We start from the raw sequence: 27,297 nt of genomic DNA on the forward strand, positions 1-27,297 counted from the left end.
TTCTCTTTACCAGGGAGAGAGACCTTGTTGATGCACTATAACTACTTTGTGTCTTGTTGCTGTACTTAGTCTTGCTATGATGTATGACCTGTGACATGAAACTGTCTTCCACAACCTCACCTTAGTAGCAGAGTTTGGCTGTTCCTTACCCAGCCTACACAGCTGTTTCAGTTAACCTATGTGTGAAATTGATGATCATTCGTGCCTGCCTGGTATTATTGGTTAATTGTACACCTGACTGTAAACCTACAAAATCCCTGACTTTGTGCAAGAGTACAAAGTGTGCAATTGTAAGAATTGCTGCTGGGTTGCAGCCAAGGATTTGATTTAGATGTTTCTTCTGTTTTGGTCACTTTGCATTTTGTAAATTGATAATAAACAATTTAAAATATATATTTTTGACAGCATTCTTTCTTTACAGTATTTTTTTCACACCTGCCTAAAACTTTTGCACATGCCTCAATGTCCTGGTGTTGGCATATGGGTTCAGTATGAGCAAGAGGTGGCCAGTGCAGAAATAGGGAGATGGCAGATGCAAGAGTGATGTATACAAGCAGTGTGGGGAAGAGGGGGGTAAAGCAGAAAGAAGTTTAGGATACTAAAGAATACTAATATGAGAAGTAAGGGTGGGGGGAACATATTATGGGGTGGCGAAAATGGAGTCTGACCAGAGTTTCTCTTTTTTTTGTTCTTTCTGCTTTCATTTAACATAAGCTGATGTAAAGGGGATGGGGTTAGGGAGTAGTCATTAATTAGGCACTGATCAGAGTGGAACAGTATAAAAGCAGTCCCAAATACAGGCTACAGTCACAAAGGTAATCTGCGCTTTGATCACTAGTGACAGAAGGTAATTCTCATTCCAAAAATATAAACAAGTTTTAACAGTTGTTTGAGAACAGTTACCATGAAGCATTTGTTAGTAAGGTGTCAGGTTTTTCATTCATACACACTATGGAGATTAATATGAATATTCAAAAGCAGCTGCAGTTGCTTATGAAGGAACAGAGAAATGATGATGGTAAAATAAGAGCTTTGTTAAACTGCTTGAGATACAGTATCTCACAAAAGTGAGTACACCCCTCACATTTTTGTAAATATTTTATCATATTTTTTCGTGTTAGAACACTGAAGAAATTACACTTTGCTACAATGTAAAGTAATGAGTTTACAGCTTGTATAACAGTGTACATTTGCTGTCCCCTCAAAATAACTTAACACACAGCCATTAATGTCTAAACCACCAGCAACAAAAGTGAGTACACCCCTAAGTGAAAATGTTAAAATAGGGCCCAAAGTATTTTCCAGCACTGCCTTAACCCTCTTGTTCGAGTTCACCAGAGCTTCACAGGTTGCCACTGGAGTCCCCTTCCAATCCATGACGACATCACGGAGCTGGTGAAGACCTTGTGCCCCTCCACCTTCCATTTGATGATGCCCCACAGATGCTCAATAGGGCTTAGGTTTGGAGACATGTTTGGCCAGTCCATCACCTTTACCCTCAGGTTCTTTAGCAAGGCAGTGGTTGTCTTGGCGGTGTGTTTGGGGTAGTTTATCATGTTAAAATACTGCCCTGTGGCCCAGTCTCCAAAGGGATGGGATCATGCTCGGCTTCAGTATGTCACACTACATGTTGGCATTCATGGTTCCCTCAATGAACTGTAGCTCCCCAGTGCCGGCAGCACTCGTGCAGCTTCCTTCTGGGACAACAGCCATGCAGACCAATTTGATGCAGTGTGCGGCGTATGGTCTGAGCACTGATAGGCTGACCCCCCCACCCCTTAAACCTCTGCAGCAATGCTGGCAGCAGTCATACATCTATTTCCCAAAGACACCATCTGGATATGACGCTGCGCACATGCACTTAACTTCTTAAGGCCTGTTCTGAGTTGAACTTGTCCTGTTAAACCACTGTATGGTCTTGGTCACTGTGCTGCAGCTCAGTTTTAGGGTCTCGGCAATCTTCTTATAGCCTAGGCCATCTTTATGTAGAGAAACAATTCTTTATTTTTTTTCAGATCCTCAGAGTTTTTGATTTTGCTGCGATTTGCATTTTTAATTTTTTTTGCCCAATTTGTTGTTGGCAGATTAAAAAAACATAAATTGCTGCAAAAACGCATTGCATGCTTTTCTGCAGCTTCTCCATTGAAGTATATTGTATATAAGTATATCCGTGCCCTTTCTAAATTTGCAGCAGCTGAAAAAAGCATGGACGTGAATGTGTCCCATAGGAAACCATGTAAATGAACTGTAGTGGGTTTCTGCAAAAAGCACCAAAAAACACAGAGGTGTGACCCAGGCCTGAGATGTTTAGTAACATAATGGGGTTAAATAAAACTAAAATGAGTACAAAAAGAGCAAATAAAAAAAACATTGTCACTTGGGAGTGTTGTCACATGAAAAGATATATTAAAATATTTATAAAAATGTGAGGGGTGTACTGACTTTTGTGAGATACTGTGTATATAATCTCTCACCATTTTTTATTTTTAAGATTAGATCTTGATTCCATGTTTGCCTAAATACAAAGGTGATATACTTAAACAAATGACACACAATTGACCCAGTGTATTAATTTTCTCAATTTTTAAGATCTAAATGAACAAAATGCAGATTTGTCATATGGACATTTTATCACCACTTTATTACCCCAACAAAAGGAATCATGTGTTCCAGATGTGATGCCAATGATAGAACATCATTGGGTATTATGCAGGTTGGAACATGTCTTATTTAAACCTTTAAATATCTGGGGCTCTGGTGTTTTTCTTTACTGATGGCAGGTGTTTATTTCATGCCAAGACCAATAGAGCTCTCTAAAGCCCAGTATACACTATAAGAAAATTGGAGGAACGATCGTCTGGTTTTTCTCAAAGTTTCACAGCAGTCCGAAACCGAGGATGGTACTATTGTACGAAAATTCTCATACGACAATGGCTTTTTTTTGTTGATTGTTTCTGATAATGCCAAGTCTTTTGTATTTAGTTTTTTTTCTTGTACAAAAACGTACGCATTAAATGAAAATTTGTTAGTTCTGTTCACATTCGGGAAAAATTTGGGGATTTTATCCCTTCGGAAATTTTCGTTTGGATGATCGAATGGTCGTGCCTCGTATGGAATTTTTCTTCTGATTTATTTTTCTCAGTGTGTACTCCACTTTAGAGCCCTCTGAAAGATTGTTGAGTAGTTTATAAATTCTTTAAAGTGAGCACAGTACCGGGTAAATTGGCATTCAATGACAATGGAATATGTGGGAACTGTTGTATACCATTCACATGGTATAGGTCATAGTTCAATCGAGGTATGTCTACAAACTATGATATACGGACTGGCAGGAAAGTCTTTACAATATGGTGTTTATGGTGATTTTCCACATAGAAAAATCAGACCATAGCAGGGCCTGGTTATAGCCTAAGTATTTAAACCATGCAAACCCAGGGGAGAAACTGTTAAAAGGACAAATGTGAGGATAAAAGTAAGGGGATGTAGAGTATGGCAAGGGAAAAAATAAAACCTAGGGTTGGAGGGAGGATTTGAAGAAAGAAAATAGGACATGGGGCGGTGGGGGAGTCTGGACCCCTGACCCCACTCCTCCCAACAGCTCCCCTAAGATCTATGACCAGTCAACTTACAGGGAACCTTTGCACATCAAAAAGGGTGTCCACATTTTAGAAAGCTTTTCAAATTGATTTTGGAGAGAGGCAGTAAATTCCATAAGTTGCATGTTGGAAGCTCTGGCGTACCAGTGTTCTATAGTTGGTTGCCAAATGATTTGAAATGCGATTTTCAATTGTAAGGAAACACATCCAACATGTGACATGAATGTACAATGACTGACTATTGGTCCAGGATTGTCTAGCCCAGCAAATTCAACCCAAGAGCTGACTGTTTTTTGATGCTAAAAGAAGCCTAAATGTTATTGTGGGGTGTTCAGGTAACTCTTTTAACAATTGCAGTCAGTGTGTATGCCTCTACATTAAGAAATGGATTACACCAATTTAACCTGCATGCGAGGTGTACCAGGAAAAAGCCTTTGCTGTCCAAAGAGAACATTCGGGCAAGATTACAATTTACCATTGAACATATTGGCAAACACCAGCCCTTCTGGAACAATGTGCTGAAGATTGACCAGTTGGAGATAGAGGCAATGGCAGACATGCTTTCTGCAAACCAAAGTACATTTCAGGAGAAGGACCTCCTAACAACTGTTAAGCAATGAGGGGGGAATGTTATGTTTTGGGGTTGCTTTTCTGCATTAGGGCCTGGGCAGCACAAAGTTGTCAAGCCAGCAATACATTCTACAATCATATCATAGTGTGGTAAATGAGAATGTGAGGCCAGCTGCCCAATATGAATCTGATATTGATCCAAAGCACACTAGCAAATATATCAGGGGGTGGTTTAAAAGAAGCAATAGAGGGTTATGGACTGCCCTAGTCAAAGCCCTGATTTGATTCCCATTGAGGTTTTGTAGGGGGATTTTAAAATTGGCATTTAATGCAAGGAAAGCCACAAACCTCTTTCAAAAGGATTTTGCATGGAGGAGTGGTTGTAATTTAAAAAGCCAGATACTAATCTCATGGATTTGAAGTGTTGGTAAAATTTGCATATGACAAATTTTTGCATTTTATTTATTTAGATCACAAAAATGACTTTTTGTATATTACAAAAGTATATTGCCTTTTTATTTGTAGGCACAATTTGAATCACAGTTTAATATTTGCCTGTTTTAAATAAGTGAACAGTTTACTTGTGGTGTGCTTTATTGGTGTGTGTGTATTTTTTATTTATATATAAACAGGTCTTTAGGTCATACATGGTAGCCATTGATCGTATTACACGTGGCCCAGCTGGATGTTATAGAGCAAAGATTAGTATTGTTTTGCAGTGCATAGTGACCCGTTTTCTGTTTTTATTTATTATGCACTGGTGAGGGTTGATGTGCTTTTTGTTTGTTTTGTTTGTTTGAAAGACCGCCATCTGGCTTGACCTTGTAATTACATGAGGCAGCAGATAGTATGTGAGCTATGATTCCATCTGGCATGTTGTGTTGGCTGCATTACCCATTAAGTGACAGTGGGATGAGGAGACAGTTCTGCATTGTTAATTGCTACTTAAGATGGATATTCTTGCCTCGAATGTTATAGCTTGTTAGGCACAAATGTGTTTTGTGTATGCATTTTTTTAAGCTGATTTTTTTTTTTTTGTTAATCAACTTTTATGGTGACGCCATTGCAGAGCTTTATGTACAACCCAAATTCAAAAACAGTTGAGACGCAGTATAAATTCTACAAAAAAACAGAATGCAATGATTTGCAAATCTCAATAGAAAATGGAAAACACATCAAATGTTTAAACTGAGAATATTTACCCATTCATTTACAAAATACAAAGCTGCCTATAAATGGCTAAGCGCCACTCTTGCAGACTCTCCTTTTGCTCAGGGTGTGTGACCGAAAGTCTGTCTCGCAGCAGGAACTTAGAGCCAGTGCCGAATGAACGCCTAGTACACACTAGGGCTAGTACACACACAGAGGAAAAAGGAAAAAAACAAATTGCGTTTTCTAAGCATTTGTACGATAGTTTGTTAGTACACAGTTTTTGAGAGCTGATCACAACTGTGTATGAGGCTTTAGTTAACCACTTCAGCCCGACCATTTGGCTGCCAAATGACCGGGCCACTTTTTGCGATTCAGCACTGCATCGCTTTAACTGACAATTGCGCAGTCGTGCGACGTGGCAACCAAACAAAATTGACATCCTTTTTTCCCCACAAATAGAGCGTTCTTTTGGTGGTACTTGATCACCTCTGCGATTTTTTTTTTTTTTTTTTTTTTTTTTTTTTGTGCTATAAACAAAAATAGAGCGACAATTTTTGAAAAAAAAGGAATTTTTTGCTATAATAAATATCCCCCCCCCTTTTTTTTTAAAGCAAATTTTTTCTTGGTTTAGGCCGATAAGTATTCTACATATTTTTGGTAGAAAAATCACAAAACGCGTATATTGATTGGTTTGCGCAAAAGTTATAGCGTCTACAAAATAGGGGGTCGTTTTATGGCTTTTTTTTTAACTTGTTATGGTGGTGATCCTGTGATTTTTTTTTTTTTTTTGTGACTGCAACATTATGGCAGACACTTTTGACACTATTTTGGGGCCATTCACATTTATACAGCGATCAGTGCTATAGTGATTACTGTATAAATGTAACTGGCAGTGAAGGGGTTAACCAGTAGGGGGAAGGGGTTAAGTGTGTCCTAGGGAGTGATTCTAACTGTTATGGGGCATGGCTTACTGTGACACGTCACTGATCACTGCTTCTGATGAGAGGAAGCGGATGATCAGTGCCGTGTCACCAGGTAGAACAGGGAGATGCCATGTTTTTCAAAAGCATCCTCCCGTTCTGCCGTTCCTGTGACCCGATCCTGGGTCCCACGGTCACGGAGACAGTCTGTTAGCGGTTAAGGGAGTAGTGGGACTTTTTTTTTACCCTAATGCAGGGAAAGCATTAACAGGTAAGTAACTTTTGTTGAGAGGAAAAAAAACACTCCCCTCTGGGTGGTCAATGTACATTGCAAGGATTTTAACAAACCTTGTTGCAGAGTCCCACATTTTGTTATTCTGAAGAAATGGCTTTGTGTCCATATGCATGAATCTGTAAGGGAGTGGTTTTATAATTCTCTATTAGCTGCCGCATCTGCAGGGCTCCAATGAGGAAATTGGCAAGGTCTGTAGGATTTCCTGTTGGAATCTCTCGTGGATGTTGTCCAGCAGCTGTATAGCCGCTGATCATTTTCTTCTGCATGGTTCTTGGGCTCTTCTGCTCTTACTGGGAGCCCAGGACCGTGTCTGAGGGCTTCAAAATGGCGGGTTGGAAGAGACTGAGGAATATTTGTTCCTTGATCTCTTCTTCCAAGAATGGAACGAGAAGGCACAATGATTTTGTCACTTATGGTATCAGTGTTGTCTTTTTCTGGCAACCAGGGAAGCATTTGACTGAACAGATCTCTGCTAGGTTGCATGCTTTGGAAGGCAGGGAAGATTCTGGGGTCATGGGCGTAGCACAAGTGGTCGCTATGATGACTCTGTATTTAGCTCCAAGAGGCCCGTGGCTCCCTGCTGTCTTCTGACATGCTTCCAAAATCCTGGAGACAGAATCCAGGAACGATCCATCCTGCACCTCTCAGGGCCCCTGGCCGAGCTCTGTAATCCACTCCCAAGCTTACAGTTTGTCCTCTTCCCAGGCCTCAGTCCACACCCCTCCCCCTCTCTCATTGGCTGGAGAGAAGCCATGTGTGCCTGAGTTTCCCCTGAGGATCGTATGCAGCCTGGGACAGCAAAGTGTGGTGCTGGCAGTGTGCTGACAATGGCAAGGGGACAGTGAGCTGCTTCTCTGCCACACAGAACAGAGTCAGGCAGGAGAGGACCAAGACTCCTGTTGCAGATTCCTACATTTTTGTTGTTCTGAAGAAATCCCTGTGTGTTTGTCTTTGTCCATGTGGGAAAGTGAATCTAATGGGAGTGGCTTCAGAATTATCAATCGGCTGCAGCACCTGCAAATCTCTAATAAGGAAAGCTGCTAGGCCTGCATGCCTTTAGATATGATTTCCTATTGGGAGTATATTACCAAAAACTATTTTTTATTTAATTAAGAGGATGCCTGAAATCTGATTTGTATCTTAGTTCAGACTTATGGGAAAACGGGTGAGCCAATCACACAAGCAGGAAATTATGTTTCTGGGGGGTGTTCTGTACACCATCTTTGTACCAATCCCCTTCAGTAGCCAGATTGCATTGCGTTTTCAGAAAATTACAGAGCTGCCGGTTGAAAAGGAAAGGTAATTTTTAATAACATTTAGTTACAATATGACTTGTGTCACAATTGTATACACTATATATTATTTTCTTTGCTATTTTTTTTTCTTCACAAAAGTGGGGTTACCCTTTTTTAAGTTTTTAGGTATTTCTAACCTACTCCAATTTTTTGAGAATCTCGCACATGTACGTTGAATTCTGTGACACATGTTTACTGAGCCTGCCTTCTGAACTATGTCATATCTGTTTGAAGGCAGTCAGGTACTATGGGATATATAGTTCTTAGAAATACAAGTAAACCTAAGGTATGAGCAGTGGAAAAGCTGCAAAGCATGCAGGTTATCCAGAAAGTTAAAGCGGTGGTTCCCCCTTAAAAACAACATTTTTTTATTCCACTGCCCCCCCACATTCCATCACGATTAAGGCTCTTAATATTTTTTTCCTGCTGTACATACCTTAGTACAGCATATTCACCCGTGCATCCGGGTTGCGAGTCCCGCGGGAGTGGGCGTTCCTCACAGGCTTTTGAATAGAGAGAGCAGACTGTGCAAAGGACAAAACAATACCAAAGCTGCTGAACACTGAGGGTCAATAAGTCCTTGGTCAGAGTATGTAAAAAAAGCAGTGCAGCGCTACTAACAAAATGATGAAAGTCCAAAAAAAAAAAAAAAAAAAAAATTAATCAAAATGAAGAGAGGATAAGGGTGACTTCTGGAACCTCAATAGGTGATCGGATGAAGACTCCTTATAAAACAGTCAAGTATCCTTAGATAAAAGTACAAGCCGCTCACCTTAGCAGATGGACCTGTGGGTGAGCAGCAGGTCGAATGCGCTGTCCCTCTTAATAAGGGGGTATTATAAGATGATAACGGTGCCTCCTCGGTCGATCCTTTTCTCCAAACCGACTTTCAGTGGCGGATGGTCATCTGGTATACTCTCATGCAGTTGAATGGCATGAAAAAGTATAAAGTAGACACATAGTGCTCTCCGTATAGTAACCAAAATACAATAAGTTTATTTAAAATAAAAGTACTCACAAAAGAGGCACTATATCCTAGTGCGTAGAATATGAGCATATATCGATAAAATACCAAGTAGGTGGCTGTCCTGACATCAAAATTGGAAGCCCCCCGCACGCGTATCGTCCCAAGGTACAGGACTTCTTCAGCGGATAAGGGGCTATGGTGTCAGGATTCAATATATACCACCAGGACCTAATTTGGCCAATTGGACAAAACCCCGCCCCTCAAGGTAAGGAAACACCCATGGACATGCATTTAAAAGACAACAACAGACAAAATAAAGAACAACAGATAAGCAGAAAAACTTATGCTACCGGGATGTGCAGGCAAACAAATTAGCCACCATAACCCATCATATGGCTGTAAACAGACAACACGGATCTAATGTACATAAGCAATACTTAAATGAAATAAAATAAATAACCAGTACCTACTAGAATCACAAGATCACGCTGTGCAGCTAAGATAGGCATACATACACAGATGACCAGTACCTACTTGCATAGCGATGACATATTGTGTGGCTCAGATAACACGGATCTAATATACATAAGCAGTACTTAAATGAAATAAAATAAAATAGATAACCAGTACCTACTTGCATCACAAGATCACGCCGTGCAGCTAAGATAGGCATACATACACAGATGACCAGTACCTACTTGCATAGCGATGGCATATTGTGTGGCTCAGGTAGACAGACAAACCAAAGGATGTGTCCATAAACAAACAGTGTCCACCATAGGTCACATGACCGCAACCAGTCAATTGCATGAGAGTATACCAGATGACCATCCGCCACTGAAAGTCGGTTTGGAGAAAAGGATCGACCGAGGAGGCACCGTTATCATCTTATAATACCCCCTTATTAAGAGGGACAGCGCATTCGACCTGCTGCTCACCCACAGGTCCATCTGCTAAGGTGAGCGGCTTGTACTTTTATCTAAGGATACTTGACTGTTTTATAAGGAGTCTTCATCCGATCACCTATTGAGGTTCCAGAAGTCACCCTTATCCTCTCTTCATTTTGATTAATTTTTTTTTTTTTTTTTTTTTTTTTTTTTTTTTGGACTTTCATCATTTTGTTAGTTCCTCACAGGCTGTTGATTGACGTTTTCCCCAAAAACGAGCTCTCCCCCCGTCGCGTAAGCTGCGTCACGGTTGGCGAAAGGAGCCGAACGGCGATGCGCATGCGCAGTATAGCGCCGACTCGCCGTTCAGCTCCCTTCGCCAACCGTGACGCGGCTTACGCGACGGGGGGAGAGCTCGTTTTTGGGGAAAACGTCAATCAACAGCCTGTGAGGAACGCCCACTCCCGCGGGACTCGCAACCCGGATGCACGGGTGAATATGCTGTACTAAGGTATGTACAGCAGGAAAAAAATATTAAGAGCCTTAATCGTGATGGAATGTGGGGGGGCAGTGGAATAAAAAAATGTTGTTTTTAAGGGGGAACCACCGCTTTAAGGAAAGGGATGACTAGTAGACAGGCAGCAACTGCAACACGTAAGGAGATATTTCAACTAAGCAGAACTATGATTTGCATTGGTATTACAAAAAATGATATCAAACTAAATACTGCCGTCTTTCCCATTCTATTGTATTTATTCTATTCTCTGTTCCACAGAGAAACCAGTGTCACCCAAGTCTACAACACTGAAAAGCCCACCAAAAGGGTTTGAAACGTCTGCAATCAACAAAAGCTACTACAATGTGGTAAGTACTAGTACGTGTTTAACCACTTAAGGACCAGAAGGATTTTCCCCCTTAATGGCCAGACCATTTTTTGTGATACGGCCCTGCTTCCCTTTAACTGACAATTGTGTGGTCGTGCGACGCTGTACCCAAACAAAATGTATGTCCCCCCCCCCCCCACAAATAGATTATTCTTTTGGTGGTATTTGATCACCTTTGCATTTTTTTTTTTGTTAACGCTATAAACAAAAATTGCTTTGGAAAAAAAAATAAAAAAATATCGCCTTTTTTTTTTACTTTTTGCTATAACAGGTATCCCCCCAAATGCTGTTATGTATTCTTCTGCATATTTTGGGTAAAAAAAAACAAAAACATAGAAAGCGTATATTGATTGGTTTGCGCAAAAGTTAGTGTCAATAAAATAGGGGATAGGTTTTATGGCATTTTTATTATTATTATTTTTTTATTTTACTAGTAATGGCGGTGATCAGCGGTTTTTAGCAGGATTGCGACATTGTGGCGGACAGATCGGCCACTTTTTTTGGGACCAGTGACATATAGACCGCGATCAGAGCTAAAAATAGTTTACGCGTAGAGGTAGAGCCTAGCGGTGAAATGCGTAAGACCTGTTGGATTTTAAATATGTTATATGCTGTTTTTTATTGAAATAAATGTAAGTGTAATAGATGAAGCTGGTTGTGTGAGGCTTATTCCATTTAACACCTGGTACTACGCTATTGAAGGCATTTTTTATTTTTGCATGTCAGTCTGGAGTTTGCTGGTGATCATCACGGAGGCAACCTTTAAAGGAGAAATATATGAGGTTTAAAGCGTGTTTGATCCCTGCAGGACCTTGGTGGGAACCATTAAAGAACAGTGTGGAGCCTTTTTCCTGACGGGAATTATTATTAGTTGTGAGCGAGTTTGAACCTTTCAGGGTCTAAGAAGGAGCACATGCGTTTATTGTACATCAATATTGGATTTACATTTTTATTTTATTTTTTTACTTGAGAAGAATTTTTTTTTTCTCAGTGTCATTTGAAACATGTTCTATAATATTTTTTGTTTCAATCAACTTTTTATACATTTACTATTGGATTGTATATTCAGCACATGCGTTTATTGCACATTGTTGGATTTACGTATTTGTCAAATTGCAGCAGCGCTATCACATTTTTTAGATATTCATTCATTGTTGTTCTGTGATAACACCCCGGTGATGGTAGCAGCTAGATTTATTGCACATGGTATAGGTCACACTTTTTCTGGAGGTATAACTAGGTAACTGTTATAACCTGTGTTTAGTAACAACGCCGTTTCTATTTATCTGCCAACCACCTCCTGGTTGTGTTTAAAAGATAATACACAAGGAGCCCATTTGCTGCTATTCTCAGCCTTGAACCAAAAAGTCGTCATGTTTTAATGAGCAAGCAATGAAAATCTGGATTATATAGCAATGGGAAAATACTTATTACCTTTTCACATTAAACATAAATGCCTGTTGGGCATCCTTCACGCCATGTGCAGAGACATGAGATTTTTTGCACACATTCAGCAAGGGCACAAAGAAAACGATTGTTCTTTATGTGCCCTGTTCACACCACAACACTAGTATCACGTGCAGATTTTTTCTCTGCGACGTGTATAAAACTTACTGAAACGCACATGTAACCTAATGTATACTTAAAGTAGAAGTCCGACCTAAAATTAAAATCCCTGCATCTACAGACCTCCACGATCTAACACTAACCTATCTGTAAAGAAGAAATTAGTATGCATACCTTTTCTGAAGCCAATTCGACCCGATCCCCTGCTGAACTGCCAGTGGCGGCATCTCTGTGTTACGCATTTGCAGAAGGGGCAGCCGACAACAGATGCCCCATAGTATGGGTGACATCACACCCCATTTATTTCACAGCCATTGTTGGCGAACTCTTCTGCAAAGCGTTCGCCGCAGAAAACCAGACCGGATCCGCTTCAAAAAGGTATGTGTACTGATTTCTCCTTTACAGGGCTAGATAGGTTATCGGACAGAGTCCGTGGGCCTGGCAAATGGAAGGGTGTACAGATACAGAGCAAGTAACCTAAAAACGGTGATTGAGTAGGTACAGTCCTAACTGAACTGTATTGCAATAAACACAGTGAAAATACTACAGTGAAAAAAACATATATAAAAATCATATATATATATAAAAAAGCAACAGTCCTGGATTGGTTCAAACAAGGGAAAAACCACAGTTCCAAATAAAGCTGATGCAGAGGTGGATGAGTGAATGGTTGAAAGTGAAAAGTTCCAAACTCAGATGGGTGAAGGTGTGCAGCCCAATCGAATCCACAAACCGTTCAACCCACACTGTTAGTGACCCTAGCAGCTTACCTCCCGGCTGTCACTCAGAGCCAAATAAATTACCAGTGTTCCAGCCTCCTATTGGGTGGATGTCTTCCTGTCAGGTCTCAGTGATTGGCCATACATGTGGAAAGAATAATAGAGATACTGTAGCCTTGTCCTCCTGCCACATATGAAGGGGGGTTTTGCAGAATGAGTAAGTAAGTGTACACTTACACAACTTACACAGTGTGTAGGGAAGGAGTGCCTATCTCCACGAGCGCCGAGCTCGTCTCCTTAGCTTCTCACTGCCACAACTCTATCCCCTCAACATCCGTAGAGCCGACCACTCATATCAAAGTGGAAGAGGCAGGGGAGGGAGAAGAAGAGGGGGGGCACATCGCATAAAACTGTACAGCAAAAATTTAATAAAGCGTAAAAACAATCGATAAAAACTCACATAGGGCAGTCTAAAGGCGGTCACATATCCACGAGCACCGCGCTCGTCTACCGTCCGTCAGGTGCTGCTCCCGTTTAGTGCTCTGATTCCCGACGCGTGTTCGTCACATCATGTGACTTCATCAGGGGATGTTTTTATCGATTGTTTTTACGCTTTATTACATTTTTGCTGTACGGTTTTATGCGATGTGCCCCCCCCTCTTCTTCTCCCTCCCCTGCCTCTGACAGCCGGGAGGTAAGCTGCTAGGGTCACTAACGGTGTGGGTTGCACGGTTTGTGGATTCGATTGGGCTGCACACCTTCACCCATCTGAGTTTGGAACTTTTCACTTTCAACCATTCACTCATCCACCTCTGCATCAGCTTTATTTGGAACTGTGTTTTTTCCCTTGTTTGAACCAATCCAGGACTGTTGCTTTTTTATATATATGATTTTTATATATGTTTTTTTCACTGTAGTATTTTCACTGTGTTTATTGCAATACAGTTCAGTTAGGACTGTACCTACTCAATCACCGTTTTTAGGTCACTTGCTCTGTATCTGTACACCCTTCCATTTCCCAGGCCCACGGACTCTGTCCACTCACCCCTCCCCCCACCCTTCCTCCTCCCTCCATCCATTTATTAGTAATTTTCACAGCGCAGACACTCACATTTTTTGCATTATCACTTGTGTCTCAATAGGGCAGACCCTCTTTTGTTTGCTGCAGTGCCCACATCCACCTTCACCTACCTCCCCCTCCCCTTTTCCATCCATCCTACACAGCGCAGGAGTTTCACTTAACTCTACATATCTAGATAGGTTATCGTTGGATTGTGGATGTCTGTAGATGCAGGGATTTTAGTGTTAGGCTGGACTTCTACTTTAAGGGCTAATTCCAACTGTCATGTATTTTGTTATGCTTCAGAAGTCAAAGAAAAAAATAAATTCATTGGTTTGGGATCAGTTCTGTATGCTGCAATGGTTAAATGGGATCCTTCAGAAATGCATGTTGTATTTTGCAGTGTATGTGTTCTAATGGTAATGAGACCACTGGGCTAAGAACTCAGCTGTTGATTCAAAAGTCAGGTGAATCTATTGTTGAGACATTGTTTTGTTTCCTCCACTATGGCATTCTAAAGCCGAGTACACACTACTACACACTTAACTGAGAGCTAAGGTTGGAGCCGCTTTACTAACAATCCGTAGTTGGCAACAAACACTTTGGTCAGTGCTCCCAGCCATTGGCTAAGGGCGCTGATTGGGAGCTGGTGAGTACACTTTTTTCGTTCATGACCCTGTTGGACCGGCTGCCGAATGTCGTCCAGTTTTTATTGAACCAGCCGATGCCCCCCCCCCCCCCCCCCTACATCCGGCCCATGTGTACTAGGCTTAAACTGATTGTAAAGGTTCGCATTTTATTTTTTTTAAATAACAAACATGTCATACTTGCCATCACTGTGCAGCTCGTTTTGCACAGTGTGACCCTGAACAGCGCTTTCTGGGGAACCCCGGCAGCTCTCTTGGCTCCTCCCCGCTTCAGATGACACCCTCTGGGAAGCGCTCTCCCAAGGGGGCTACCTTGCGGGCGAGCTCCTGAGTCCTGCAATTTGGCATCCATAGCCGCCAAGTGCAAGGCTCGCCCCCCCGAGGCCTGCATCATTGGATTTGATTGACAGAAGTGCGAGCCAATGGCTGGGCTGCTATCAATCTAGCCAGTGAAGAGCCAAGAACCCTGAGCAAAGGAAGAGCGCGTTCGTGACGCGGGACTGTCCAGGGCTCAGGTAAAGTTAAGGGTGTTATTTTGCGGAAAAATAAAATGTTTCAGGCTGGCTTCACACCTGTGTGTTACAGTGCCTTGCAAAAGTATTCACCCCCCCCTCCCCCTCTTGGCATATTTCGTGTTTTGTTGCCTCACAACCTGGAATTAACATGGATTGTTTGAGGATTTGTATAATTTAATTTACAGAACATGCCCACAACTTTGAAGATGTTTTTTTTTTATTGTGAAGCAAACAACAAAAAGGACAAAATAACAGAAAAAGTCAATGTGCATAACTATTCACCCCCCTAAAGTCAATACTTTGTAGAGCCACCTTTTGCAGCTATCACAGCTCCAAGTCACTTTGGATAACTCTCTATGAGCTTGCCACATCTTTCCACTGGGATTTTTGCTCATTCATCCTTGTTAAACTGCTCCAGCTCCTTCAAGTTGGATGGTTTGCGCTTGTGAACAGCAATCTTTAAGTCTTTGACCACAGATTTTCTATTGGATTGAGGTCTGGGTTTTGACTAGGCCATTCCAACACAATTACACGTTTCCCCTTAAACCACTCAAGTGTTGCTTTAGCAGTGTGTTTGGGGTCATTGTCTTGCTGGCAGGTGAACCTGCGTCCTAGCCTCAAATTAGACACAGAGTGGTGCGGGTTTTGCTCAAGAATATCCCTGTATTTAGCACCATCCATCTTTCCCTCAACTCTGACCAGTTATCTAGTCCCAACTGCTGATGGTGCTTTGGGTGATGTGATGTAATGTGTTGGGTTTGCGCCAGACATAGTGTTTTCTTTGATGGCCAAAAGTAACATTTTAGTCAGACCAGAGCACCTTCCTCCATACATTTCGGGAGTCTCCCACATGCCTTTTCGCAAACTCAAAACATGCCATTTTGTTTTTTGCTGAAAGTAATGGCTTTCTTCTGGCCACTCTGCCATAAAGCCCAACTCTATAGAGTGTACAGCTTATTGAAATTCTATGTACAGATACTCCAGTCTCTGCTGTGGAACTCTGCAGCTCCTCCAGGGTTACCTTGGGTCTCTGTGCTGCCTCTCTGATTAATGCCCTCCTTGCCGGTCCGTGAGTTTTGGTGTGTTTGCTGTTGTACCATCTTCTTTCCATTTGGTTATGATAGATTTGATGGTGTTCCTAGGGATCATCAAAGATTTGGATATATATTTTTTTTTTTATAACCTAACCCTGACTTGTAATTCTCAACAACATTGTCCCTTTCTTGTTTGGAGAGTTCCTTGGTCTTCATGGCAGTGTTTGGTTAGTGATGACAGATCATGTGACACTTAGATTGCAAATTTTTATGGGCTTCGTAACAATATGCACATGCCAATTATCGTATTTTTATTTCTAAAAAATAGTTTTATGTATATATTTTTCTATTTTTACTTCACCAACTGAGACTATTGTGTTCTGATCCATCACATATAATTCAGATAAAAAAAACATTGAACTGATGGCTGTAATGTAACAAAATGGGTAAAAAGCCAAAGGGGGGTGAATACTTTTACAAGGCACTGTATATCCTATTTTTTTATTTTTTTTATTATCGCGGCAGATATGTGATTGTGTCCTGCTCTTACCACCCGTCTTTACCATCAGTAGGACCTAAAAGTGTTTTTAAACCCCAAACCAAAAGTGTAATATATTGCAACTTGCCAATCATAAGATGTGGTGGCTGCATTTTTTTTTTGGTCTCTTTCCCTCGGTTTCATCTGGTGTTCTGGCCAGTAATATACTCCCTCTATTGGAAAGCTTCCACTCTGAATGAAGACACACTGGGTGTACAGTAGACAGAAGCATAGTCAGTCTGGAGGGTGCCTCATGAGTGCGCTCGCGGGGCCCGGGAATTCGATGTTCCCCGGTGGCCTGCGATTGCGATCGGCAAAGACAGAACAGGGGGATGCCTTTGTAAACAAAACTGATCATTGTTGGCAACCCAGCCAGTGTGGTTTGCCTCATCCCTGTAAACGAATACATCTGGAGAGCTTGTTCGTTTGCTCTTTGGAAAAACAATCTTGCTGGCTGGATCTCACCAGTTGGAAAATAGAAAGCCTTGGGACCCGTTCATACTTGGGCAGTAAGGAATCGCGGGCTGAATCAGCACGATTCTGCCTGTGATTGCAAATCACAGAAAAATGCGTGACACACAAGATTGTCGTGTCTGTAAAATTGCACCTGGCTCAGGGCCAAAATTTGCTCTCAGCCTTTTTAACGCAACAAACTCACATAGGACAGCCCATTCACCTAAATGGGTTTCCCTATTTGTGACATTACAAGTGAGTAGCACTTTTCAAATCACTATTGAGAATACACGTTCCTGCTAAGTGACATGTGCATGGGCCTTAAAAAAACAAACCCCCCCAAAAAAAACGAATGCAGCCATCACACCTATGACTTATTTTAATAGTGGTTTAAACAAGTAGGCGTGTGTATAGAATACAGTATCTCTCTGCCTTGCTAAAGAATCTTCACTTAGGGGTGTACTCACTTTTGTTGCCAGCTGTTTAGACATTAATAATGACTGTGTGTTGAGTTATTTTGAGGGGACAGAAAAATGACACTGTTATACAAGCTGTACACTCACTACATTACATAAAGTAGTGTAATTTCTTCAGTGTTGTCACATGAAAAGGTATAATAAAATATTTACAAAAAAATGTGAGGGGTGTACTCACTTTTGTGAGATGCTGTGTATGTGTATCTGTGTATGTGTGATCTATCTATCTATCTATCTATCTATCTATCTATCTATCTATCTATCTATCTATCTATCTATCTATCTATCTATCTATCTATCTATCTATCTATCTATCTATCTCGTCTCTGTCTCTCCTATTTTCAGACCAGCATGGCTGCAAGGGAGAGAAGAGCGAGCGGACAATGCATGGGCCATTGAAGCCTATCGGTGACATCACTGATCTGCGCTTTACTAGCTGTTGCTGGAAAGCTCTCTCCTCTCCCTTACAGCATGGCTGGCTGACACGGGAGTTCACGTAACCAGGCCGACCAGCCTTAGGTGCACATGAGAGTCAAAATTGCTGCATGTTTTTATTTTTATTTTATTTTTTACCGATTTAAAATTAGATGCATTATTATCTGTGGAACCATGCACACAGTTGAGTACAGATCAGGAATACAGTGATTGATAAATACAGAGCATTTTTTTTATTTACATTTAAGTGCAGTAATTTACTCGCATTCACATGTTGACTCATCTATACGCTTATACACCTTTACTTGCTCAAGGTCTTTCTTTTTTTTTTACTCACAATCTTTCTGTCAACAAGTCCCTGAGTAAACATCTGTAAATTGTGTCCCTGTGCAGCTGGCCTGAGTGTGAATTAAAGTATAAGGGCCCTTTTACATATACGGATCCCGTGGGGATCCGCACATGTCTTATCCGCTTGCTCCCCGCTGAGCCGGCAGATGACAGGGCGGTCCCCGCACACTGTGCAGGGACCGCCCTGTCAGATCTCCGCTCTCCCCTATGGGGGGATCGGATGAACATGGACCGTATGTCCGTGTTCACCCGATCCGCTCTGCAGAAGGATGGAAAAATAGGATTTTCCTCCATCTGCAGAATCGGAGCATAGAGGACACTGATGACATCGGGTGTCTGCGGATATTCATCCGCTAACACCCGCTTTCCCATAGGGATACATGTATGTTGGTATTTTATCCGAAAATGGATTGATGAAATACGGACATACGGTCCACTGGTGTGAAGTGCGAGTGGGGACTTTTCTTCTTTTTTTTGTGTGTTGCTTGTGTGATGCATAGGCAGGCTTTTTGCTCATCTCAATGGCATCAGTTTGACATCCATTTGACGTACTCCTGAGATCATTCAGAATTATAGGACGGTGTGTTTGATCTGCAGCTATCCCTCTGTCCTGCATTAACTGTTTTAAAGTGAACCAAAGCCAATTGACACAGCCCACAACTCTGTTTTGTGATGAAGCAAGATTGTAGGGATCCAGTGGATTTAGTTTAAGCAGGAAGCATGTTATGAACACCATTGTGTATTTTAAATATTGTATACCTATGTGGTCATATAGGTTTGTTTAGTATATTGTATTACTGGTGCCACAAAGAACACAGCTCTTTTTTTATTTTTGTATTAAATTGTGTGGAAATTTGTGCATAGTATTGACTGCAGTCCATAATGGATCTCAGTCTATTGTCTCAAACAAGCTTTGAGCTCGGTACTAAAGAACAAAGAATGGTAAATGCACAAGTTTACTTCAGGTTATGAAGACTACAGAAATCAGTCCAGCAAATTAGATTAGCTTGAAGGACAATAATGCCCTCTTGTGGTAGAAGTACTAGAAGTTTTTTAATGTGCTGTTTTTTTGTGTTTTGTGGTATCACTTTCATAATAACTAACTGCTTATCAATGTTTTATTAAATGTTAATCATTAGTCATCACTGATCATACCACACTAAACTGTCAAAACTATTTGTCACAGTCAGTTTCCACAGTCAGTGATGGTTTTGGGATCCATGTCTCCTGCTGGTGTTGGTCCACTGTGTTTTATCAAGTCCAAAGTCAGTGCAGCCCTCTACCAGGATATTCTAGAGCACTTCATGCTTCCCTCTGCTGACCAACTTTATGAGATGCTGATTTCTTTTTCCAGCAGTACTTGGCACCTGCCCACACTGCCAAAAGTACCAATACCTGGTTTAATGATCATGGTATCACTGTGCTTGATTGACGATCAAACTCGTCTGACCTGAACCCCATAGAGAATTTGTGCAGTATTGGCAAGAGAAAGATGAGAGGCACCAGACCAACAATGCAGATGAGCTGAAGGCCACTATCAAAACAACCTGGGCTTCCATAACGCTTCAGCAGTGCCACAGGCTGATGGCCTCCATGCCACGTCATTTTGATGCAATTCACGCAAAAGGAGCCCCGATCAAGTGCATATTATACTATACATGGGCATACTTTTCAGTAAGAGCCGGTTCACACAGGGGCGACCTGGGATCTGACTTCAGGTCGCCCCCAGTGGCCTCAAGTCGTGCTGCATGAAGAAATGAATGTAAGTGAATGGGAGCCGTCTTAATGTACACTACTGCAGTCACTCCGACTTGAAAAAAGGTTCCTGTACTACTTCAATCTGACTTGTAGGCGACTTGTACCCATTGATTTCAATGGAAGTTGCCTCCAGGTCGGATCCCCGTTCACAGTAAGGCAACTTTACAGGAAGTCGCCGCAGTGTGAACCTGTTCTAAGGTAAACCCCTCCCTCCAACAGGGGAACTCCACGTCAAATTTTAAATATATGGGTTCCCCCTCCATGAGCATACCAGGCCCTTGGGTCTGGTATGGATTTCAAGGGGAACCCCCTATGCCGAAAAAACGGCATGGGCCCCCCCCCAAATTCATACCAGAACCTTATCGGAGCATGCAGACCGGCCGGTCAGGAAAGGGGGTGGGGACGAGCGAGCGCCCCCTCCTCCTGAACTGTACTAGGCGGCATGCCCTCAACATGAGGGATGGCTGCTTTGGGGCAGGGGGGCACCCTGCGCGCCCCCCCACCCCAAAGCACCTTGTCCCCATGTTGATGGGGACAAGGGCCTCTTCCCGACAACCCTGGCCGTTGGTTGTCGGGTCTGCGGGCGGGGGGCTTATCAATCTGGGAGCTCCCTTTAATAAGGGGGCCCCCAGATAACGGCCCCCCCCACCCTATGTGAATGAGCATGGGGTACAGTCCCAGCATGCTTCGGGTGGTGACGACATAAGGAGGCGGGGTTATAATGTCGTCACCACCCGGAGCATGCTGGGACTGTGACGTCATAAGAGGCCAATATAAATCGTTGCCCACCGCATATCCGGCATTACAGCGGGAGGGAGCGACGAGTCAACATCGAAGAAGAGAAGAGGGAAGAAGGCAACGGAGAAGACCGGGCCCCCACTGGTAAAAGAGCTGGAAGAAGACAGCAGTGGTGCCCAGCAGAAGGGAGAAGTAGGAAGACCCCCGAAGTCGGAAGAAGACACTGGGAGCTGCCTAATAAACTGCTTTAAAAAACCTGTGTAGTGTTTTTTTATTGACATTTTTCTTCCAGGTGAATGGGTAGGGCTACGATGTACCCCATACTCACTCACAGGGTGGGGGCCGTTATCTGGGGGCCCCCTTATTAAAGGGGGCTCCCAGATTCCGATTAGCCCCCCGTAGACCCCGACAACCAACGGCCAGGGTTGTCGGGAAGAGGCCCCTGTCCCCATCAACATGGGGACAAGGTGCTTTGGGGTAGGGGGCGTATGTTTATTGGTTGATGTAATATTCTAATTTTCTGAGATGCTAAAGTTTGTGTTTTCACCAGCTGCAAGCCTTAATCATCAAAATGAAAAGACAAATGCTTGAAATAAATCACCCTGTGTGTAACGCATCTATAATATGAGTTTCACTTTTTGAATAGAATTACTGAAATTAACTTTTTGATATTCTAGTTTTATGAGATGTACCTGTTGCCTCCTTTATTCAGTAATTATTTTTTGGCTAGAAATCATTTTTTCCAAGTTACTCTGGCTGGTATCTAGGCAAACATATATTTTTTTTTTTCAATGACAGACAAGAAATACTTCCTAATTCAGAAGATTTATGTGGTTGGTAACATAAAAATGTTCCTTAATGATTGATCTAAAGAACTTAATTCAATGGTATAAATAAATAAGGGCTAATGCCGCGTACACATGGTTGCACATTCCGACATCAAAACCGTGGATTTTTTTCCGACGGATTGTTTGCTCAAACTTGTCTTGCATACACACGGTCACACAAATGTTGACGAACGTCAAGAACGCGGTCACGTACAACACTGCGTCGAGCCGAGAAAAATGAAGTTCCAATGATTCCGAGCACGTGTAGTATTTTTGTGCGTCGGAATTGGCTACAGACAATCGGAATTTCCGACAAGAACTTTTGTTGTCTGAAAAATTGAGAACCAGCTCTCACATTTGTTGACGGAAATTCCCCTCCCCTTTTTTAAAGCAGCCCAATCATTGGCTGGTGTAATATGGCACCCCGGCCGGGTCCCGCCCACCCCCACATTGAGCTCAATTCTGGCAGCTCTCTCTTAATTTCACACAGTTGGTTACACTCAGCTTAGTGTGAAACATGCCAGTGCCAATCGGTGCCATCTGTCAGTGCCACCAGCCAGTACCACCCACCAGTACCAACCAGTGTCACCCGCCAGTGTCACCCACAACTGCCAGCCAGTGCCACCGCCAATCAGTGCCACCTGCTAGTGCCAAGCAGTTCCAATTTTCAGTGCCACTGCCAATCGGTTCCACCTACTAGTGCCATCTGTCAGTGTCACCAGCCAGTGTCACCCGCCACTGCCAGCCAGTGCCACCTGCCAGTGCCACCGTTAATCGATGCCACCTGCCAGTGCCAACCAGTTCCAATTGTCAATGCCAATCGTGCCATCTGTCCCAAACTAGTACCAATAGTGCCATCTGTCAGTTCCAAACCAGTGCCACCTGTCGGTTCCAAACTAGTGCCACCAACCGGTGCCATCTCTACTGAGGACATTAAGTGTGTGCTAGAGTGACAGGAGCAAGCAGGAAGGAGTGGAGTGGGTGAGGTTGTTTGTTTTTTTTTGTTTTTTTTAATCGGCCTAAAAAATCAGCCACAAAAATCGGCATCGTATATCGGCCATCCCAATTTCGAAATACTGCATTGGCCAGAGAAAAACCCATATCAGTCGACCTCTAGTTACAATGTCACACTGGCAAATCAGATAAAATATTTCTGAGACTGGATGAGGCTAGCAAGTAAATCCAGCTGTTTCACTTGCATTTTAAACAGAGCTACTAGTGCATTGTATTAAATGGATATACTTTGGCAATAGATTGTCTTAGGTTGTTGTGTATTGTTCTATGTACAACCCTAATTCCAAAAAAGTGGGGACACTGTGTAAAATTCACATAAAACAAAATTCAATGATTTACAAATCTCAAATCCATATCAAATGTTTAATCTGAGAAAAGGTACCATTCTAGGAAGAAATAAAGTAATTTGGAAATTGATGGCAGCAACACATTTAAAAAAAATTGGGAGAGGGCAACAAAAAACTGGCAAAGTGGTACTAACAAGGAAAAGCTGGAAAAACATTTTGTTACTAATTAGGTTAATTGGTCTGTTAAAAGAGAAGTACAGCCTGAGCTTATTAGGCTGGACTTCTCCTCTGGGCCACAGGAGTGCAATTCATTTTGCAGTCCTGTGACCCGTTTACCGGCGAGACCACTAAGCAACTTATTCACTCCCTTGTTATCTCTCGCATTGACTATTGTAACTCCCTCCTCATTGGCCTACCTCTCCGCAAGCTATCCCCTCCTCTATCATAATTGTTACTGCCAGACTCCACCTTACCAACCGTTCAGTGTCCACCACTCTTCTCTGCCAATCCCTCCACTGGCTTCCCATTGCCCAACAAATAAAATTTAAAACACTGACAATAACATACAAAAGCCATTCGCAATTCTGCCCCGAGCTACATCACCAATCTTATCTCCAAATATCACCAAAACAATCCTCTCTGCTCCTCCCAAAACCTTCTGCTCTCTAGCTCCCTTGTCTCCTCCTCCCATGCTTGTCTCCAGGACCTCTTCAGAGCCTCTCCCATTTTATGGAACTCACTACCCCAATCTGTCCAGCTATCTCTGTCCAGTTTTAGGCGATCCCTGAAAACATATCCCTGCATGGTGGGCTATCCTGCCTCCAGCTTACAACCAAATCTTCCACTCCCCTCATCAGTTCATCCCTCAGAGTCACTACCTTTTTGTTTCACCAGCCCCTCCCTGTATATCTGATGGTATGGTGGTGCAGTCTGTATGGAATCGGCAGCTTACACATCTAAAAAGGTACCATCAATGCTGAAAGATATATCTAGGTTTTAGAGTAGCATATGCTCCCATTCACATGACATCTTTTTCAGGGAAGGCCTTGCATATTTTAGTAGGATAATGAATGCTAAACCACATACTGCATCTATGACAAAAGCATGGCTTTGTAGTAGAAGAGTCTGTGCACTTAACTGGCCTGCCTGCCGTCCAGACCTTTCACTAAATGAAAATATTTGGTACATCTTGAAACAAAACCTACGACAAAGAATACCCAGAACTGTTGAGCAGTTAGAATCCTGTACCCGCAAGAATGGGACAGCATTGCTCTCCCAAAACTCCAGCAACTGGTCTCCTCAGTTCCCAAATGTTCACAGAGTGTTAGAGGGGATTCTGCAAAGTAGCAAGCATGGCCCAGTCCTGACTTTTGAGACATGTTGCTGCCATCAATTTCAAAATGTACCATTTTAGGAGAAAAATAAGGTTTAAACATTTAACATTTTTTTTTCTATTGTGAATAAAATATGAGATTTGCAAATCATTGCATTCTGTTTTTGTGTTTACACTGCGTCCCAACTTTTTGGGGCGTGGGGTTGTAAACTTTTTTTTTTTTTAAATGGTCCTATAGTTCACACCATAAAATCATGGAAATGGCTGACTTTGATTTTAAGTATAATAAAGGGCTGCTTGACCACTACCATACAGATTGAGCTAAGGAGATTGTGACTGATCTTGGTACGCACGAAGAGTATGTCCATCGTATAAGCTTCCCTTGCTCAGTAACAGAGCAATCGAAGATCCCGGTCTCCCAGTTTCTTGTCGGGCACAGTCTAGGGTGGCGCTAAACATCAACTGTTTATTGAAACACAGGCACAAAGATAGATGCACTCTGGAACAACCCCCCCCTTCCTTGTATGACACAGGGTGGGGTAAACTGTACATTCAGTAACATGAGACACAGGTATATTCAAGCTTTTCAACAAATAATTAAATCAGTAACTGGGCACATAGACAGCCTTATCAGCAGGAAGGGCTGTTGGAGAAATCCTCCCCTCGAGCAACTAATAGCCAATAGTGATTTAATTAACCTGTAAACTAATCCACATAAAGATATAACATCCCACAATAGTTTGCGACCAAGGTGGAGTGCACCTTATACTAACGGACAGAAACAATAGGTGACCCAATTAGAAATTAACAGTGGGAGAGACATACTTGGCAGAAAAACATATACCACTGTAATAAACAGACTATAGCAGGAAACCTATTTACAATAAACACATTACAAACCCCACCCCACCTCAGACTATCTGGTAAAGAGTCTACAGCAGTCTATTAGAAAAACGCCTACAATATTGCAGCAGTCTAAAAAGGTGGCATTCATTTATCTTCATAGATTTCTAAAGGAATATTGTTGATAAATTATTACTGTCCCAGGTGAAGGAGCCTCTCCATTTTTTAACACAAACCATACATATGACCCAGGATAACAGGGGTAAAACTAAATGCTGAGTCTGGGGATTAGTATATCTAGGAGGGGCAAGGAGGGTATGTGTGCTTGTACTGTGTCTGGTTAGGGCAGACCAGACCAGACTGGGATTTGTGGTCACCCTGTGCCCCTAAAAGACACAGGGTGATTTGCCCATAAGAGCTGAAAAAGGAGTTTCCCGACCTCCCTAAATAAAGCTGGGTTCCACGGGCCCCCCACCCAAAATGACTCCCATCACAGAGATTATGTAAAACTCTGAAAGTGGGATTGTTTATAACTAACAAACTAAGGTTCTGTCTGTCATAGAAGCAAAAGGACCTTATTAGTAGCTTGATTGTTTTTGCACAGAAATAGACTGTACTCGGATGCACAGGGGCAGGGTCTGCTTGGTTGAAATGTAACAAAAGAAATGGCAGAAGTTTAAAACAGTGGGGTTGATTTGCTTGAAGGCAGATATACTGTGCTCTGAAAGTGCAGTTGTTTTAGGTCTTAGTAGCTGGGGGGGAAGCTCTACTGAGTTCTATCATCCAATCATGTACAAGCAAAATTGCTGTTTTTCCTTGCATGTGATTGGTTATCCTTTGCAAGGCGAAGCTTTACCTCATTTGCTAAGCTCTGGCGCAACTGCACTTGCAGTGCATGGTATATTTGCCTATAATAAATTAACCCCAATGTCTTAAACCCCTTCCATGTTGGGTCTGCTGAGCATTAGCGCTGAAGCACGCACGTTTTAGGCCACTAGCGAGGCACTTTTACCCCCACTTGCGGCCAAAGAAGGCATTAAAAGCACCAGCGTTACAACGCTTTTCAGGCGCTTTGGAAGCGCTGCCCATTCATTTTAATGGGCAGGGCGTTTTGGGAGCGCTGTATGTGTATACAGACGCCCCAAAGATGCTGCTTGCAAAACTTTTCCTAACGTCCCGCAAGCGCACCACTCGTGCGTTTAGAGGCTAAAATGCCTGAAAACCACCTCAGTGTGGAAGGGGTCTTAAAGTGACCCTAGACAATATCTTTATTCTCCAAGAATACACATTTACTATTTGTTGGCCCTGTAATCTATTTATCACGCAACTGTTTCTCATTTTTTTTGCCTTGTAATGTTCTCTATGAGCTCCCGAATGTCTTCCTTTTCCCCTCACTTTCATCTGTTTGGAATGAGCAGTGGCAGTTGGTTGCGATCATGTGCACACCTTGCATAACCATGTCACCTTGCTGTACTTTGGTGACTTGAGAATAAAGGTTTATGTTGCATTCATTTTGAATCTGCCACAACCCATGGCAACCAATTAATTTATTTCACTTACCTGCCTCCAGTATGTACAAAACTGGGATTGTGAACTTTGTACATAGTCATTGCTGTCTGCACATTATTATTTAATTATCCTACTTGTTGTAGAGGTTTTATTAGAGAGAACTGTGAGCCGTTTGAAAGAATCTTCTTTTTGTATACTGGGATGTCTCTAAGCTGAGATGTCTTTGCCATTCATTGCCTGTTTGGCATAGATTGTGTATCCTGCATTTCAACAGCAAGCCTCTGTCTTAGTACTTGTCAGTTCCTCTAGTGCACTAAAGGAATGGGGAGACGATTTGGTTGCAGTGTCATGGGTGCTTCTGTGAGCAGCTACAGTGCTTGTAATCCACGCAGAAGGACATGGCTGAAGGGGGCAGCAAGAGAGGTGATTTGACATTTTGCTTCATCCAGTAGTTGCATGATTGTAGCAATGTTCTATAAACTGTTCTGAGATTTTCTGGAATTGCGATTTCTTTTAATGTCTGATGTGTGAGATATGTAAGTTGAACACAGGGTAATGTTATCTTTGTTTTTTATGGACATATTATAAGCATATTTGTATCAAGTTTTTGAAGGCCGCGGTCTGAACTCCA

General features: G+C 42.3%; 1 protein-coding gene across 2 annotated transcripts in view; it reads left to right on the forward strand.

Moving 5' to 3' along the window:
• Window positions 1-27,297, forward strand: part of ARHGEF7 (Rho guanine nucleotide exchange factor 7) — a 176,444-nt gene that overhangs the window by 57,466 nt on the left and 91,681 nt on the right. For both annotated transcript variants that reach the window (XM_040336224.1, XM_040336225.1), the window contains exon 6: window positions 10,458-10,546. In XM_040336224.1, the coding sequence (XP_040192158.1) occupies window positions 10,458-10,546 (89 nt within the window). The remainder of the gene's footprint in view (window positions 1-10,457; window positions 10,547-27,297) is intronic.

The sequence above is a fragment of the Rana temporaria genome, chromosome 2 (genome assembly GCF_905171775.1).
Source record: "Rana temporaria chromosome 2, aRanTem1.1, whole genome shotgun sequence".
NCBI classification, from domain to species: domain Eukaryota; kingdom Metazoa; phylum Chordata; class Amphibia; order Anura; family Ranidae; genus Rana; species Rana temporaria.